The sequence below is a fragment of the Epinephelus moara genome, chromosome 24, assembly GCF_006386435.1.
Source record: "Epinephelus moara isolate mb chromosome 24, YSFRI_EMoa_1.0, whole genome shotgun sequence".
In the NCBI taxonomy this organism is placed as follows: Eukaryota; Metazoa; Chordata; class Actinopteri; order Perciformes; family Serranidae; genus Epinephelus; species Epinephelus moara.
In genome coordinates this window covers 37,675,714-37,695,004 of record NC_065529.1, presented here as the reverse complement: position 1 = coordinate 37,695,004, position 19,291 = coordinate 37,675,714, and the positions used below count along the sequence as shown (strand labels likewise).

The 19,291-nt window shown below is 41.2% G+C and overlaps 1 protein-coding gene across 1 annotated transcript in view; it reads right to left on the bottom strand.

The window, feature by feature from the left end:
- Positions 1-1,745: 1,745 nt before the first annotated feature.
- tafa3a (TAFA chemokine like family member 3a) overlaps positions 1,746-19,291 on the bottom strand; it is a 172,698-nt gene continuing 155,152 nt past the window's right edge. The window contains exons 3-5 of the mRNA XM_050039395.1: positions 16,836-16,985; positions 15,885-16,009; positions 1,746-2,507 (exon numbers count right to left, since the gene is read on the bottom strand). Of these exons, the coding sequence (XP_049895352.1) occupies positions 2,496-2,507; positions 15,885-16,009; positions 16,836-16,985 (287 nt within the window). The 3' untranslated portion in view covers positions 1,746-2,495. The remainder of the gene's footprint in view (positions 2,508-15,884; positions 16,010-16,835; positions 16,986-19,291) is intronic.

Sequence of the window (19,291 nt, the reverse complement as noted above, 5' to 3'; positions counted from 1 at the left end):
CAGCCTGAACGTTTATTTTCTGTAAGCTCTAATGACACGCACTAACAATCCTTTTGGGATTTTAACAGGCAACGCCTTACTGGAAATCATTCGGACCACCACCCAGCACCAATCATTGGTTGCTGATGGGTAGCATTAGCTTGACACAATAAAAGCAGGCTTGAATGACGACCACATCTAGTTTTGGAAATGCATCAAATAGGATTAGAGTTGTGTTCGGGTGAGAGCTAATTATCAGTCTCTCCCCGGACCCAGATTTCAGATGGCTTTTTGTGAAGTCTGTTCATTTTAAGAAACCGTGCCGAGAGATTCTCCCTTTGTGTTTTTGAACATGGCCTATTTTTACATTTGCTGAATTTCACATTTCAGTTCCATCGTGAAGACAACATTGATTAGCTGTGAGCTCTCCTCCTCTTCCTCCTCCTCCTCCTTTTTCTTTTGTCAAATTATTTACTTGAGCTGCTAATTTAATGTCTCAGCAGCTACTGCCTATGAAGCAGGATTCTTCAACCTTTTTCAGGCCAAGAACCCCTAAGCTCAAAGACAGCTGGAGCAGGGACCCTCTACAACATATATTATAACTGAGTTACACTTGAATTAATTCTCTGAATATTTTCGGGTCTTCTCTCGTTCACGCTTGCCTGTAGCTGCGAAGTCAGCAATAGTTGTAGCATGGCTAGATGTGTTAGCCTCAACCTCTGCACTTTCACCGGTGTTTTCAGAGTCTCTTGCTCAAAAAAGTAACAAAACAATTAATTGTGGCTCACAAGACTGTCTGTACACTTATACTACAGCTAACTGGCAAGTATGTTTACGCAAATGTTAGCTAACTAGTTCACCTAGCCTTAATGGATAAATGCCGCCCAGTAATTTAGCTAGCTCACATGATTGCACAAGGATTCATGGGTAGCCTAACAATTAGCCTATCATTAATGTTGTGTACTATAACTTAATTGTAGACCAATTTATCTTTGCTCACATTTGAGTGATGCAGAAACGAGTCCTAAAAGTGGGTAATGGGCTAGCATTTTAGCACTCCCACTTTTCCCTTCTTGAAGTCAATGGGTTTTTTGGTTAGATGCCTGAAATAAATTCTGTGGTTAACACAAGCTTACGAGACTTTCACGTTTTATTCTATGACATAGAAAATACTGAAGCTTTTATGTGTGTTAAGTGGCTAAATTAGACAACAGAACGTCGTCATGCCGAACGCAGCTTCATAGACTCGTTGTGGTGGCGACAATGATGTTATGCAACCATAGTGCAGTTCGTTTGTAGCCTAATGTTAGCTTTTTACTTCTGGCATTCATTTGTGAAGATTATTTTACTGAAATAAACGTGCAAGTATCATAAACATTTGTTTGCAACAAAGCTTATTTTTTTGCTGTAGTCCAAAAATCAGTGGAAAATCCCATTAGGCGTTTTGACGACAAGACAAGTGCGATGCTAAGTTCCGTCCCTGGAGCACTCTATATGTTGGATTCATGGTCATTTCTATCTTAAGACATATTCTTACTTTTGAAAATTAAACAAACAAAACAAATAAACTACAAAAACACTAAACACTCACAATAAAATTAACATTATCAAACAATAATTAGGCGGCCCTCCTGCAGTAATTCGGGAACCCCTAGGGGGCGCAGATCACCTGTTGAAGTCTCAGGCATAGTGGTAATCAAACAGCATTATCACAGACTGTAAAAACCCAGATCTTCCTCACTAGTGATTTCCATTGATTAGATTTATTGAGATAATACTGACATTTGTAATCAATGGTACTCACCAGGCTTCGAAAACAACAGATACCATTAAAACATTTTGGCAGAACTCAGCTGTGTTGACCCTTCATGGTTACATTTTTTCTGGGTTTTATTGTAGTGGCGTCATCTTTTGTCTTTAAAAACAAGACTTGACATCCTAACAAACTTATGAAAGCCAAACACTTGATAGTTTCAAATTAACAGAAAAAAAAGAAACTGAAGAGATGTCTCTGCTCCATAAGGCTAAAAGGAATGAAAAATGCTTATGATCTCACTAGATCTTCAACACAGATACGCATCAAGAGTCCTGTGGCTCTTTGTGGCAAGAAAATAACACAAAAGTTTCACATCACATGGTTTTGTTTTAAGGGTGATTTTTTTTCTTTCTGGTGTAATCCACAGTCTTTAAGTCAATAAATATCTTCATGGTTGAGTCTTCTAGTCCATAGGAATAAAACTATAATACAAAGAGAGATTTGGTGGGCAGTAGAGTTCAGAGACAGCTACTGTTGATGCTGGATCTAAAGTCAGGAATCTTTTTGGATATGTAGTCTTATATGATACTCCCTGGTCCTCTTCCTTCATTCGTTCAGTGGAATGTCTCTGTGATAATTGTCCTCGTTGGTCCCTGGTTTCCACCAATCCTCAAAACACATGATATCCAACTGTCCTGTGGTGTTGGTCAAAGACACGAAACATCTGGTTCCAAACAAGGTTTATCGTGGAAACAGACGACTATCGTGTAACCTGGAGAGAAAAGAGACAGAAAAGGATGCTCAGGATAGAAAGGTAAGTTACACTTTCAAAAACAGTGCTTCCTGATGTGCAATATAACAGAAACCACTGGGAGAGGAGTGGAATGATTAAACCCACTGTGCGATTTTAATTTAAAATCCTGATGAAACAGTGTTTCGAGCATCTTGCTTCAGTATTGCAACGTATTTTCAAATGAAACAGGATAGGCAGGCGGGATATAACACTGAGAGGAATTTGATTTGATTGTTGAAAAGTGGACGTGTGTAAACAAATACAGAATTACAGTGACAGTGTACAACAATGTGATAGCAGTATCTATGAGGGAGGGAGATAAAGCCCGTCGTATGCTCCATGTAGGCTAGTTGATGAAGCATTATGCTGTAAAATGCCTTGTGCAAAATCTGGAGCTGTCACAGATACTAATTTCATCAAAGTGAATAAATTCTAGCCAGCTGGCCTGTGACCGCAGTATTTTGGGGGAATGGAACGTAAAGCCCAGTTCAGACCAAAGATCTGTGACGAGACTAAACTGTTTTAGAATGTTGCAGAGAAATCTGCAGCAGTGTGAACTGACCATCTGAGCTCGATTCAACCTGGCAGCTGGCCAAATTGACCGGCGGCTGGTTTTAGAACGTAAAGCATGTCACCTGTTTCTACAGCCAATCAGCTTGTAGTGAAGTCAAGTCAAAATGACCACAGATGGCGTGTTCGCTTGTGGCCACAGGTGCGCTACCCCCACCGAGCCCTCTGTTTCAGTCCTCACAGTGTACTGGTGTCGGATGGTGGGTCGCTGCTGCTGCTCGCTGTGTGTGCATCCCTTGGTTCAAATGAGGGCTCCAATTTAGGATATTTTTTACTATCAATTAATCTGAAAATTATTTTCTCAATTACTAGTTAACTGTTTGGCCAATCATAGATTTTCATAATACCTAGATACTGGACCACAAGATGGCGCCTATTCATTGCATTGGAGTTGCTTATGGTATGTGGCTCAATGAATATGTGCAGAAGTGTTTCTCCAGCTGGTCCCGCCCACGACTCTACGTTGTGATGACATCACAGATTTATAAAATGCTTTTCTCTGTATATGGAAAGTTTTACAAATATAAAACCAACATGGATAAAAAAAAATTAGACTATAAAGATTCATAATTAACCTTGTTTACAGTTAAAGGTGTCCTGTCAGCAGTTTTACAGACATCTCTTTTACAATAGTGGCCTGTGGGGAAAATGCTTTTTGAGCTGCAGTGGATTTCTTCGCTGCAATACCGCAAGTGGCCACTGGGAAAAACTGTCTGCAAGACTGAGCAGTGTTCCTAAGGGGCCTGAGCTGTATGCAACATTCAGAGCATATCAATGATTCGGAGTCAGGGCCGAGATTGCCTGCACATGGTTCTCAACGTGGAGGTGGCTAACCCAGGAGCTAGCAGCTAATGGTGCTAATTCATTAAACAGCTCCTACAATGGCAACAGTACTGAGCTAATGGGGTTAGCCGAGGAGGAACCAGAGGTTGGGGGCTGCACCTCCATGACAATGATAACCGCCTTGTGAGCGCAGTCCAGAAAAGCAGCAAAGAGCTAACTGGTGTAACTTTATTCCCTGCTCAGGAGGCTATAACTCAACTCTATCTTCACATAGCAAATAGTTTGCTGCTGTATTAATGCTTTGAATGTCACATACAGCTTCTTTAAGTTTTTTATTCGCTGCTAGCAGTTGGGGGTTTGTTGCCTTGCCTGAAGAAGAGGGTGAACTGGCACCTCTCCAGCTACCAGTCCACACTCCACACTTGGTCTGAACAACAGTCATAAATCCAAAGATATACAGTTTACCAACATAGAGGACTAAGAAAACTGGCTAATATTCACATCTAACAAGCTGGAAATGATTGATTTTTTGCATAGAAAATTACTTTAATGACAGTTCATTAATTATCAAATGTTTGCATGTTAACAAGCTAAACTAAAATGGTAAACATAATGAAAAAAACTGCTGAACATCAGCAAGATAGCATTTTCTTTGAGCACGACAACATGCTGATGTTAGCATTTAACTCAAATAACTTATAATATGCCTATAGACTCAATCATGTTTTTGTTTGTTGACTAATTGATTGATTGACTAATCATTTCAGCTCTACTTCAAAAAGTGGCTCTCTCATTAAAACAACAACTCTTGTTTTGGTGCTGCACATCTCACAACAGCCCATCTGTCAAAACTGTGACAGGTTCAAGGTGTGTATATTCCCAGCTGGCATGTTTATAATTCAAACATCTGTGGTGTTATACAGCAAAAAATGAGAAGACAGCGAGCGGCTCCAAGTCAGACGCAATGCAAAGAACATCATGCTCAATGATTTCCATGCAAACAGGAGGGATATTATTATTCATGATGGCATACTGCTGGCATAAGTATTCTCAGACGTTTTCATGAATATTAAACTCAAACATTGAATGATGCAGTTTGTAATAGTACTCTCACTTTAAGCAGAGCTCTAAAAATACTCGTTGTTCCTTGTTGGTTTGCCCTTTAAAAGTAGAACACAAGTAACTTTTTGACTTGCCCTCTGATGCAGGAAGCACGACACACACACACACACACACACACACACACACACACACACACACACACACACACACACACACACACACACACACACACACCAGACACAAATAAACACAGGTGTTCCTGTGCGAATATTGCACATTACTGTCATTCAATTAACAGTTGGCAGGGTTTCACCAGTTGAACCAGCAAGGGGTTTACCCCACACAATCAGTCTTCGGAGCAATTCAACTCTAATATTTTGTGGAAGTGGGATTTTTTCTGCTGCTATGAGCTGCAGCTGAAGACACACTGCTCGCTGTTCGGGGAGCCACAATTTAATTTTCACTTCCATGTGACAATCCTCAGGAATCACGATGTGAGAGAGCGTATGAAAATGATTTGGTCTTGCTACTGTTAAAGCAGCAGCAGCAGGCTGTAGACAAACATTCGTGCTTTCAGTTAAACCGAGTTGTTTGGTCACAACATTATCAGAGGCGAATGTTTTCAGAGATGGGCTCAAGCATATTTCTGCTGGCGGCAACATTTTGGATCTGCTGCATTGGCATAAAAATCAACCCATTAATGCCTTTACGGTTATGCTGATTATTGTTGTTTTGATAATTGTTTTATACTTTCTGTTTTACACATTCTCATTATAAAGAAAAATTAAAACATAAGGTACACAATATAAACACAACTTTAATAGCAGGAGACAGACAAACACTGTACAGTATGTGGCAGCAGGAGGAAAATATATGAAGCACACTGAAACCTTATTAAAGCAATTAGCATGCTGTGGTGTTGTTGTTTGTCACTGTGAGGGTTATCGGCGAGGAAACACACAAAGGGGAATCAGGAGGACAGGAGGCAGCTCCTCGGGGTTTGATGCTTAAGCTGCTTCAGGATGAAAAGCCACACTTGACTGATCAGCTGTACATTAAGTTCCATTGACAAACAAACTAAGACCCTATCCTTGATGGAGAGCGACTGAAGCTCACGTGTGTTTATGTGCACACATGTGTTGCTTATTGTTGACTAGATAAAGCAATAAAAGACTGAGCATCTTTGAATGGACTTGTCTGATTCCTTTGGACTGTTATTGACACGTTTTATTCCAGGTGTTACTGTTGCTCTACTTTACAAGTTATATGGTCAGTGTCAGCCTCCGGCAATGACTTAATGGACTATAAAAACCTAATCAATCATCAATAGAATGATTTAGCTCCTCTTTTCAGGCTATCCATCGACTAAACGTCTCGCGCCGCCTTTCAGCCTTATAACTCCAAAAATCGTTTTATTCACACACTGTTTCTGACTGGGATGAAGGGCTGGAGTCTAACACAAAGCTTGGTTCCATTTCACTGACATTAGCTTGTTTATAGACTGAAAATTGGACATGTTTTGAAGCAGATTGAAACAAAAAGCAGAAATTTGTGTTGAAGCAAGTGCACAACTTAGGCCACACCCACACTAATGCGTTATCATTTTGAAACTGTGTTTTAAAAAGAAAACGATCCACACAAATGTTTTAGTATTGTTTCAGAAATGATCTCTATCCACAATTTACACACCCGATGACACTTATCACATGATCATTTACATACATGGGGCATGGGCGTGCTGATGTAAACAGGAAGCTGATTGTCTACACTGTGGTTGGTTTCTTAGTTACAAAAAATAACATGGAGATGGAGAGAAGTAAGACTAGACATGACAATAAGCAGTCCCTCCAGAAAATTGCAATAATTAACGCAAATTCAACGAAAGTCCGCAATATTTGCGGGGGCTTGAAATTTTTCAAAAGTCCCGCAATTTTTCCGCATTTTCTGGCTGACCGGAAGTCGTCCCGCATGCGACATCATTTGAAACGGTGTCGAGTGCATCATCAAATCGAGCTAATGGCATTGCAGTATGGAGAAACGCTCTGTATTGACATAAGAATTTGCACTGTTTAAATGCATACAATATGTGCTGAATGTAATAAAAGGTTATGTTTACAGAAGATGTAGCTTACATGTTGTTTTACAGTCACATTGTCTGGTTTGAGAGCTACAATATTTACTCAGGATTTTTTGCAACATTATTGGAGTCCATGTTTTGAAACTAATTAAATAAAATTAAAGAAGAGAACTATAAAAAACATTTGCAGCTATTTTTGTAATATTCAGTATGATTATTATAGCAAGTCATTACATTACTTATTTTTGTGGAGGTAGTAGTTTAAAAAAATCAATTTCAGTTTTTTCTCCTTTTGTCGCTAGCCGCAATTTTTGTCAGTTGCCGCAATTTCCCGCAAAAAATCACATAAAAATGCAGCAATTTTTATCACAATCTTTGACAAAATTGGCCGTAAATTCAAGGTTCTTTTGCCACGAGATCCCGGAGGGACTGAATAAGGTAGAAGTAATGATGAAAGTAACATGAGTATAAGGCTGTCAAGGCGGTGAAAAACAGATTGGGAGTAGTTGCAATGCAAATACTGTGACATATCTGAATGGTACAGGGAGCATTATCCATCACAGCAGGAAGCCATGCTGGTAACACAAGAAGGATGAAATAACTAAAGGTATGTAGACCTAGCTATAAAATTTTGGCTTGACAGGTTATGACTGATTAGACCCAATTAGGAAGTGAACGTGGGTGTCTGTGTCGTTGTTTTGAGAAGTCTCTGTGTCCGCCTGTCTATACTTAAACTCAGCCCTGGAGTTTTTTACTAAAACACGCTCAGCAGCATTTTCAAAGGTCACAGTTTTAGGGGATCCAAAACACTGGAGTATTGTGGATGCAAGGCGTAAATGTAGCAATAGTTATAAAACAAAAACATATTAGTGTTGATGTAGCCTTAATAGGCTTCAACTAAATACCAGTATCAATTAGTTGATTGAAATTAGGTATACAGGGAGTGCAGCTTTTAAAGGATCTGCTAAATTTGCAAAATTCTTTTACAGTTATTTTAAATAACAGCAGAGTCCGTCTATCAAACCATATGGCATAAAGCCCTTTGGTGGCAGAGGGGTAAAACGATGTCCACAGGACCACGGTTCAACTCATGGCAGCATAAACACCCAGCTTAGTTGCACGCTGGGTGGCTGTTTGTGGGAGGGAAGCCAGTGAGGGATTATGTTGTTGCTGTAGCACTCCTACTGGTCGGTTTGACAGCACTGCAGAGTGGCTTAAATTTAGGGAGATAGTATGAATGTCCATGTGAGTTACTGCCTCATAGTGATGCTTAAGGCGGATGTATGCTGTAAAGATTCAAACACATCTAAAACACACATTAAACATGGCTTAATAGCGATGATATCAAACACAAGTATGCAAATTTGCTTCACTGTAAGTCCCAAGATTCACAGATGAAACACTTGTATGTTGCCGAACACATTTTACCCACAAATATAACATGCTAATGTTATTAGCACAAGCCTATGGCATTTTACATTGTATGAATTAGCCTAATTTCCAAATAGCTGTTATTTGGATAAACTGACCAAATATTTTGAAACTAAATAGTTATTTTAATGCCTGAATAAAACATTAAAACATAACAAAGTGATTTATAAATAGCTTTTTGCCGGTTCAAAATCTCTGCTGTTGGGCAGACTGAAGAGACGCAAGGCTGACTTTATCCAGTATGCTCACGTCTCATACTCAGAATTTTTTGCTGATGTAGTCTGGGCATTTTTTGCATACACAACACCCACATACTCTGCAGCGCCAATGCACTGTGTACTCTATTTAGCATTATGTTTATTAAAACAGTATGTGATTTCGAACATAGCAAAGCATTCACCTCGCATTCCAGTAAAACATCAGCTGCATCGTCACAATCTGCTGCACCCCCGACTGCCATTCTCCAAAAGTTGCAGTGAGTCATGTATATTTTGAGCCTTTTATGTCATCTCTTTTATTTCCTGTAAAGTCCTAATACCTCAATAATACAGTATAACTAGTCCTTCTGATGGTGAGTAGGATTCAACCCGGGGCAGCTGGGACTCAGCCTATATGGGGCACACACTCTACCAGGTGAGCTAGAGGTGGCCCTGTTATAATTTTATGAGGTATAAACTTTCCGTGTCATGCAGAGTTTAACCTTCAGTGGTAGAAAACGTTGTGGATTCAAGATCACCAGGTTATCATTTATCTTCTAAACCTAACGATCTCATAGAAATCCCACTGCTCAACTACGCCTATGAGCTGCCCTTCACTTACAGAATCCATCTGGAGGTCGGTCCAGGAGCTGACTGTGTAATGAGCTACTGCCTTCGTCAATCACAAGCTACATGCATGCATACTGTGCTCCCAAATGTATCGAGAGATGCACATTTGCAAGACTCGTCCTCCAACAGAAAAGCAACAAGAGTCAAAAGGAAGAAACAAAGACACACAATGGTGCAGTTCAATCACTACATTCCATGCTCCAAGCTATTATACAGTGTGTTACAGCTAATACACATGTTTATACAATTTTAGTCCTGTAAATTAACGGCCTATTTCCATTATGTGTGGAAAAGAAATTCACCCTGAGACAGCTATCCATCACCAGCCCTCAACACATTCTGAACAAGCATCGTAGCACCTGTCAAGTGGAAAGGCTCTGTGGTTCTTTAGCCTTCTGTCCTCTGATTGATAGGAAGTGAAAAGCAGGGGCTGCCAGGGTTATAATTCCTGACATTACCAGCAGGACTATAAAACTAGCTGCTCCCGGACATGCAGAGAAAGAGCGAACAACTGGAGTTGTCTGAGAAAGGGCCTGCAGGGTGTTAAGATATCTGATTTATTGATGTGACTTCATCATGAGGGGAAATGACACCATCATTTTTTATCAACAAGTCACCGCTGGACATCAAAGAGGAAATTATTTATAGTACTATACGAGGCATGTGCTGCAACTGAGGGTTCCTTTACACTTATATTGTGTATCCAGTTTGGGGGGGTAGACACAACGCTGGCACATTATCGTATTATATTTGTTGTGGCAAACATTTTGGCTAAGTGTTGCTTATTTCAACTATCAGACATCTTTACTTAAAAAGCACTTTTCAAAACTCAAGTTACAAAGTGCTTCACATAAAGGAGGGAAATCGCCTCACAACAAGAGGTTTCCTGGTTTGAACCCGAGGTGGGGGAGCCCTTCTGTGAGGAGTCTGCATGTTCTCTCCGTGTCAGTGTGGGTTTTCCTAGGTACTCTGACTTCCTCCCACAGTCCAAAGACATGCAGGCTAGATTGATTGGTAACTCTAAATTAGCTGTAGGTGTAAATGATTATCTGTCTCTATGTGTTAACCCTGTGATAGTCTGCCGACCTGTCCAGGATGTACCCTGCCTCTCTCCCAATGTCAGCTGGGAGAGGCTCCAGCCCCCCCCATTCATCTGAAGGGTGGCTAGGCTCAGTTTTAGAGAAAGGGTAAGGATCTCGGACATCCGAAGGGAGCTCGGTGTAGAGCCGCTGCTCCTCCATGTCAAAAGGGGTCAGTTGAAGTGGTTCGGACATCTGATCAGGATGTCTCCTATTCCGGGCATGTTCAACTAGTAGGAGGCCCTGGGGCAGACCCAGAACACACTGGTGGGATTACATATCTGGCTAGGGAACTCCTATAGTCCCCCCAGGAGGGGCTGGAAAGCGTTGATGAGGAGAGAGGTATCTGGAATACTTTGCTCAGCCTGCTTCCCCCCCTCGACCCAGCTTTGGATGAGCGGTTGAAACTGATGGATGGAAGGATGGATGGTGGGATTCGTGCAGCTTTCAGCTACAATATTTAGGACTAGAGACTTGGACCTGACCACCGTTGGACTCGTCCTACTTAAGACTTCAGACCACAAACCTTTAGATGTCGAGTTCTCATGTGGCTTCGGGCAGGCTTTGCATAGTCACACCCCTTGAAGAGAAGTTTTCACGCCTATGCGGTGAATAGACTTGGCCTAACTTATGTGAAATGTTCAGATGCCAGGTCGTTAAATAGTAGTATCAATGACTCTATATAAATATGGGCAACATGTCTCCACTTCCTCCCACTGTACAGAGATGAAGCCAAAATATCCCAGACACAAGCGCTGCCATCTTGCACTGGTGATGTCATTAGGAAGCAGAGCTTGTAAAGTAACTATCGGGAAGTGGAGCTGCAGTGCCCAGTCCCCACGCATACAACTGTCCAACCCACTGATTGACACGCACAGCTCACAATCATTGTGTCAAACCATCTTTTTATAGCATCAAATAACTAATTAAAACCAAACCTATCAGAAAAATAAGCACTTAAACAAAAATCAAAGTGATACGAACTACCAAAATTAACAGACACCATCTCTTGGAAAACTTTATTTGACGTGTACGTTTGGCCTATGTGCCATCCACTAACATGGAGGAGTCAAGGTTTATGACCTATACTGCAGCCAGCCACCAGAGGGCGATTAATATTTGGCTTTATATTTGGGGAGCAGCCATGTTGTCCATCTTTATATACAGTCTATGGTTACCTGACTTCACCCTAAGACTTGCTTTGACAGTTTGTGATTTGACTGAACTCTGGTTTTCTTATATTAAAAAAGGTAAAACATCTATCTTTACTCAACCATTGTTTTACTTTAACATTATTCTAAGCTGTAATCTGTGCTGGATCGGTTTGATTTTTTTAACGTTCGAATTTTTTAATAAGTTTGGAAGAACCAGCATCACTTTTCTCAAGGGAAACTGTCACTTCACTTGTGAATCTGAGCTCGATCTTCAGCAGAGCCCTCCATTTATTCCTCAGAATGATGTTAACTGTCCAGGAAGCTCGGGTACAGAGGCCCTCTAGCATACACAAGCCGTCCCTCGCTGGCTCTCTGTGGGAGGCAGCAGGGCCACGAGCATGGAGCGACCCCCGCTGACTCCCAAATCAAAAAAAGAGTCGAGGTTCTGACGGGTTCTACTAGCCACCTGGACCCCTGCTTGTCTGTGCCTCTGTTTCTGCTTTCCCGTGGCTATGTGCGAGGGCATGAATTATTAACCCGGCTAAAATAAAAAGCTCTGCTTGGTCCAGGCCTCCTGTAGCCATGAATAATGGAAGAGGCAGCTCAACTACAGGCGTTTGGTGAGTCAAACACTGGGCCGTGATGGATGGCTAAGGGCCCACTGTGTTCCCCTCCTCCTCCTCCTCCTCCTCCTCCTCACCTACCATCCTCTTCAGGTCTACCACACCCTGAAACCCAAAACACACGTCCAGATAACCTCTATTAATCTCTGGAAGTGCTACAGCTTGAGCCCTCCTGCCCTGCCTCAGCACATCCCGCTTGACGATTTGGCTTCCTGGAGGGATTTTTGTTTGTTGTTTGTTTGTCTTTCCCCTGCCTTTGCTTGCCTTTGTTTTGCTTCTCGCTGGCACTTTTGAAGTCATATGCAAGCCGGCTCCGACTTTTCAAAGGCAGGACCCGACTCAAGCCCGCTCTCTCTCACCCTTAATGCTAAATCCATGAGGAGGAGCTGGAGACATGTGAGCTGGATATATGCTCAGCTCCCCAGAGGCTGCGTTCTCCAATTTGTACCAATGAACTTGCTTGTGTGCAATCACACTGTTTATTACAGAGGTGATAATTGATTTTCCATTTGCTAAGTTGCCATGTGCTTTATGCGTCCATATCTCACTTCTCACCTCAACCACCGACTGAGAATCATGAGGTTCGGTCTATTTATACACATATTATCCTGCGCTCAGCCGAAAGCTTCTTTCTGATCTTATTAATAATAATATATTATTATAATTATAATCATCATTATTCAAGTGAATCAATCTGACACATGTTCTTCCAACCCTGTAATTCTGATTTTTTTTGTGTGTGAAATTATACAGTAGGTCCATGCAGAAAGAATGTGTTGTTGCATATATTAAAGTGACACATCATGTTTATTCATGAATCACTTTGACACTAAATATTCTGTTTTGTAGTTAGGCTCTGTGTTAACACGAGTGCAGATCTCAGCTGGTGATGAAAACGCTGAAAGTATGTCATGATTACACCTGCATCACAGACCAGGCCTCAAACTACAGTCTGTTTCTAAGTGATGATCGCTTTTCAATCAAATATGTGAGATTACAATACGATGTGTCAAAAATTTTGTTACATTACAAGGTTAAATATAATTGAGTATCTAATCTCTACTAATTATGTGTGCATTCACTCTCTGGGGGAGCAATGATAAACAGTATTCACTGCTGAATCTAAGGATGCTTTCTCACCTGTAGCTCAGTCTGGACCAAACAAAAACAAATACATTTTTGGCTTCTAGTCTGTTTTGTTTTAGTAGCTTTTTTAGTAAGTTGCTAATTTTTGGTAAGTAAAGTAAGTGTGTAAGGAACTAAAGTTCTGGAGCGTGACAGAAAGCCATGCATCACATTACTGCACCTTATTTGTTCATCTATCATGATGAGGCATATACGCAGTGGTGGAATGTAACTTAGCACATGTAATCGAGCAGTGCACTTAAAGGGATAGCGATTGTAAGTTGTCAGTGACACCTCGGTGTGGTGAGTGTGTGCAGATGAATGGTGTTAGGGCACCTGCTGTGCCGTGAGCGAAAGTCTGCAGGGTGACGGGAAAAACATAATCTGGTGGATTATGGCTATCAGATGGGTCAGGAGCTCCAGGAACTGGCAGCATGGGGAGTTCCTAACACTCGTCACACCACTGTGACACCGACCTGATCTCACATTGGTCCCTTTAAGGAGAATTTTAAGGTACTTGTACTTTCACCTTTACATTTTACAGTACTTTATACCTGTACTCCACTACATCTGAGGTAAATACTGTACTTTTAACTCCACAACATTTATCTGATAACTTCAGTTACTTTACAGATTCAGATTGTGAATACAAAATATAAACAATAGAGATTTTATAGATTTAACTACCCATCAGAATATAAGTAATTAAAATTATCTGTACAGTTACCAGCTGCAACATTAAAGCGATGAACGTATTAATGCATCAAAATTATTATACATTTTATTCTTGAATTGGGCCATGCTGTACAATGAGTACTTTTTTGATATTGATTTGTGATACTTTAAGTACATATTAATGCTAATACTTTTGTACTTTTACCTAAACTAAAAATAGACAAGCTTTTTGGTTTAACTCAGGGGTGTTCAAACGTTTTTGAACACGGACCAGAATAGATAATGTGAAAATATCCAGGGGCCAGCTGCTTGTCTCATCAATGAGACAAAAGAACAATTTCCTCTTTCAGTTAAAAAGTAGTCAACTTTTGGGGTGCCAAGTGGCTCAGTGAGTAAAACAGGCATCCCATGTACAAAAGCAATCTCCTCGCTGCAGCGGCCGTGGGTTTGATTCCAGCTCACGGCCATTTGCTGCATGTCAACCCCTCTCTCTCTCTCTCCACGTTCACAATCACCACTGCCCTATCAATTAAAGGCAAAAAAAATCTTAACAAAAGAAAGCATTCAAGGTTTCCACCACTCTTGAAAGCAGCGGCCATCGCTGTCCACTTTGCGCATCTTAGCTGTAGTTTGCTACCTAGCAGGAGATGTGTGTTGCTAGGTGACCATTTGTTTGCTTGTTAACCGTCTGTTTATGAGAACACATCAGTTCCACCAGCGTTGTTCCTCCTTGGTGCACGTCTACAGACTGTATGATAGTCCTGCCAGTGAAGTTGCTTGATGAACTTATAATATGTGGGGCCACGTATACTATATTTATGGCCCCCAGTCCAGACTTTTGACTCGCCTGCTTTACCTTATCATTACGACAATGATACTGATTGTACGATGGGATGGCTATAGCATAATGACACCATCTGCATTTACATTGGTTCCTTATCAGCCTCCCTTTCGCCCATTTCTATCTGCTCTCATGTCTCTATTGTGGACTAAATGAAAGAATGAAATCATGCTTTTGTCCTGTGTTGTTGGTTGCTGCTGCTCTGAGGAAAACGGAAAGCGATCTGGGTGTCTTTCTGACAGCGGCGCCGACAGTAATTCCACTTGGAAAGGCTTTAAGTAAAATTTTGAGTGCAGAACTTTAACTTGCAACAGATATTTCTCCACTGTGTCACTGCGACTTTTACTTAAAGTTAAAGATCTGAGTACGTCTCCTGCCACTGCACATGCAGGAGATTTCTTTTTAAACAGCACATAATCAGTTTATCTTTTGAAATCATGCTAAAATCATAATATCTACCATCACAAAAATCCTGTGGTTTGTCTGTTTGCTTTCACACCCGAGCACGACTGCAACCTGATTGTCCAGTCTTGTGTGGAGAATTCTTTGGCTTCGTAATGAATGGGAGTGGAAGCCTTGATTTTGGGAGCAGCCTCACCAGAACATCCTTCTCTATCCCCCAGTGTTGCCCGTTCTCTCCACAACTGTGCACAGTTGGCTGACTTGCTCCTGGATTGCTGCCTACCGTGATCTACTAGGCTCCACCAAATTAGCGCCTTAAGTAAAAATACAATAAAGTGACTGTATGTAGACTTCCTCAGCAAATTGCGAAATGTAGCTAAATAGATAGCTGAACTTAACTCACCCCTTTCTACAGTTGTAAGCTGATCCCTTCAAGAAACACTTCACTGACTCTCCCCTGTGAGTCACATCTTTCTCTCCTGCTGCCTCCTACTCTGCCTGCTCTGCTCTGCTCTCATCTGAAGTTGATAAAAAAAAAAAATCTCCTCCAGTGCTCTCTTGTTTCTTTCTTTTTCAAACACTTATCCAGCCCTCCTCCGTTATTCCGGGGTCACATTTTGTTACAACTATTATCTGAGGTTTTTAACGCATCATAATTTTAGAAAATCTACCACCTGCCTTTAAGTACTTTTGTGAATTAAACCCACCTTGGTTGTCTTAACTTTGTTTCCTGTACTGCAGCTCCATCCTTTGAAATCTGGCAGCACTTTACACTCTTCCCCATCCATGCAGGGATGCATCTGGCACCACCACTTCTGTGCAACTATGGATGCTGGGAGGGGAAAAAAAGAGAACAGAAAAAAAACTGAGATACTGGAGGCAATTAACAACATGCTGTTTCAAAGTGTAGTCAGGTTCTGCCCTGGCCGAAGCAACAACAAGTGCCGTTGGTTTCCATATACATCACAGTGATTGAAGAGAGCTTCTTTTGATCTCTGCCTCGACAGAGGAGACCCGTCAGTCCCGCCCCGGTGTGTTTTCAGGTCTGAATTACAGGGCGTGGGTCAATGTCAAGCCGGTGAGTGTTGTGAGCAGGAGGGTGAGCGTTAGTATGTAGGAGAGGTAATAAAGCGTGCAGCAGGTTGCCACGTCAAGGTCTTAAGTTGCTCCGAGGAGGCCTACGGGGGAGAAACAGCTTCCCCTGACATTTCTACAGCGAAAAGAGAACTGTCAAAATCGAGGAAGTCCCTGTCGGAGCCATTACAGTGAAAGCAGCAGATGGGGATCGATTCACCTGTAACTGAGGCCACTTTTGACATGATATTAAATGACCCGGCCTTCGGTCTACGCGGCTGAACACAAGGTCTGATGTGGCCTTGACAACAGACAAAGGGCTGACTGAATGAACTGGTGGGCGATTTGATTTTGAGGATTATAAAAGCCTCAGAGACACGGCAACAGGATCACAAAAATCTCAACACTGTATTTTTTTATTCCTCCTTTCATACAATAAAACCTCACATCCCCGAATAATCAATGGAATAAGTACCAGAGGCGCAGTGACAGGTGTGACAGTTTCTGCACCGCACCGCATTTCCACCCTAATCACAAGTCAGCCTCAAATCATTACCAAAACTATAATGAGAAAGCTGGCATACCGTCTACACAAGATGGAGCCGCTCTTGTTGTTCCCGCCACCTGTCCAGGGAAGCAGGAGCACTTGACAGTCTGGGATCTCTCTTCGATCTTGTTCTTGTTGCAGCATCGGTGTGCAGCAATTACCTCACAGGTTCCCGCTTTCACATGAACTGGAAGGAGAAACATATACAGTGGTTAGAGCGAATGTGTCAGCCCTGTGTCTTGGAAATTACCTTCATATACAATTAATTTAAAACAGGAAATATGTTTGGAGGGAAGCGTAATGTCAAGCGCATTCATTGTTATATTAACATAACGAGGAAATGTTGCTCGTTAACGTATCTGGTAAAATGTTGATCCCAAACATATTTACAAAATCATAACTGACAATGTTTATTTCCACCAGAATAAACAATCTATCAATACATCACCCACTCACAGTGACTACAGCATTGTTTTTATTGTTACTTTTTTAAAAATATCTGAATCAAGAATACTTAATTGATCCCCAAGGGAAATTGTGATAATTAACATTTAACCTTAACCAAACTGCTTTGTTGCCTAAACCAGAGTTGTGCTGTTGGAGATCAATCGCGGTCTCCAGACCACTTTTTGAGGGCATTTTTTCTCGACCTTGTCTCCGTCTCTCAGACAAAGGATTTTATTTCAAGACCAGCCAAGACCACAACTGCAGGGATATCATTGAACTGCCTGTGCAAAAAAAGAGCGTTAAATAAAGATGGTCAGATAGATTTTTAGCTCTTTGGTGTTTGTATTTGTTTGCTCTCAGAAAACAGCAAATAAATGCAAACACTATTCTTATTGTGCACTGATACAAACACACATATATACAGTTTGCACACAAAGAGATGAATGAAAGGGAATTTGTATTCTGTGGGAGTTTTTGGGGGGTCTTCCAGATCAATTTGAGGAGTGTCTACTTTTTATCACCAGTGTGTCATGCGGTGTCGGACTGCCACTGATCTGGTCTTTGTCTCGGTTTCTATACACTCTAGCTTTGATCATGACTTGGTCTTGGTTTAGGTGGTCTTCTTGACTGCAACACTTGCCAAAACTGGCGTCACAGTCCTGCACTCTGTGTGTCCACAGTCCACCCCGACATCCTCTCTGCGATTCCAGCTTGTTACATAAATGTAGTGTTTCATTAACTGAACGCAGTCCAGACAGTGACTACCGTGTCACCACAATGTCGTTTAGAGCAGTGGTTCCCAACTGGTCCAGCTACGGGGTCCAAATTTCTCCTTCGTCATTTGTTCGAGGTCCCCACAGTTGAATACATACAGCGTCAAGCTAGTTTTCTGTCTCTACAAGAAGCAGTATGTAAGTCACTCACCCTACAGCAGGAAACAGTACTAAAAGTAAAAACTCTGTTTACAAACTACAAATGTTTGTAACCCACCAGTTGGTAACCACTGATTTAGACAATTTAATAATTCAGTCATTTCTGTAACCGCTTATTCTCTTGAGGGTCGTGGGGGGCCTGGAGCCTGTCCCAGCTGACACTGGGCGAAAGGCGGTCACCAGACTATCACAGGGCTGACACATAGAGACAGACAATCATTCACACTCACATTCACACCTACGGACAATTTAGAGTCACCAATTAACCTGCATGTCTTTGGACTGTGGGAGGAAGGCGAACCAGGAACCCTCTTGCTGTGAGGCGACATTGCTAATCACTACACCACTCTGCCGCCCCAATTAAATAATATAAAAACATAATTACTTGGAGAAAGGGTCGTCCATTTTCTCACCAAAGCATTAGAGCAACAATAATAGAACTCTGTCAGTGTCTGCAAGTAAAAGCCACTAAATTTCAGTTTAAGGCTCAATTTTCTCCCACTTATCCTTTTTACTGACATGTCCACAGAGATACAATATATTCTTCGATAGAAACAGATCCCATTCAGTCCATCATAATATCTCCAAATTTTATTCAGCTACACCTGCTGTATTTCCTCTTCAGAGTCTTCAATCAATGAATATCGAAACTAAAACTCCAGTAGCATGTATCAAGTAAAGGTAAAAACTGGTCAGGTCTGAGTTCCTAAACAACTTACTAAACCATGTTGTTTCTCTTATAGGATGTCATAGTCCAGGGTAAATAGAAAATAAGTGCAATTTTCAATAGTTAGAACAAGTAAATTGTCCTGGTTGTGGTTTACCTTACCCTATAGTTTCTATTTTCTTTCCTCTATTTACTTCCTTGCTTTTTGAAGTTGTTTCTAGGAATACCTCAAGTAGGTGGGAAATCTTAAGGATTTTCATAATACATAACATAACAAAAGATGAGCCTGTGGGAGTAAAGGAGTCCCAGTTTAATGTGCGCAGTTTTATTTAATAAAAGAATGTTGGGAATCATTTCATTTTTTCATTAAACAAATGTGTTATATTCTAACAGTATACTGAGAGCACCAGGAAAGCAGAACTGAGTGCACTTTAATATCATTTATTT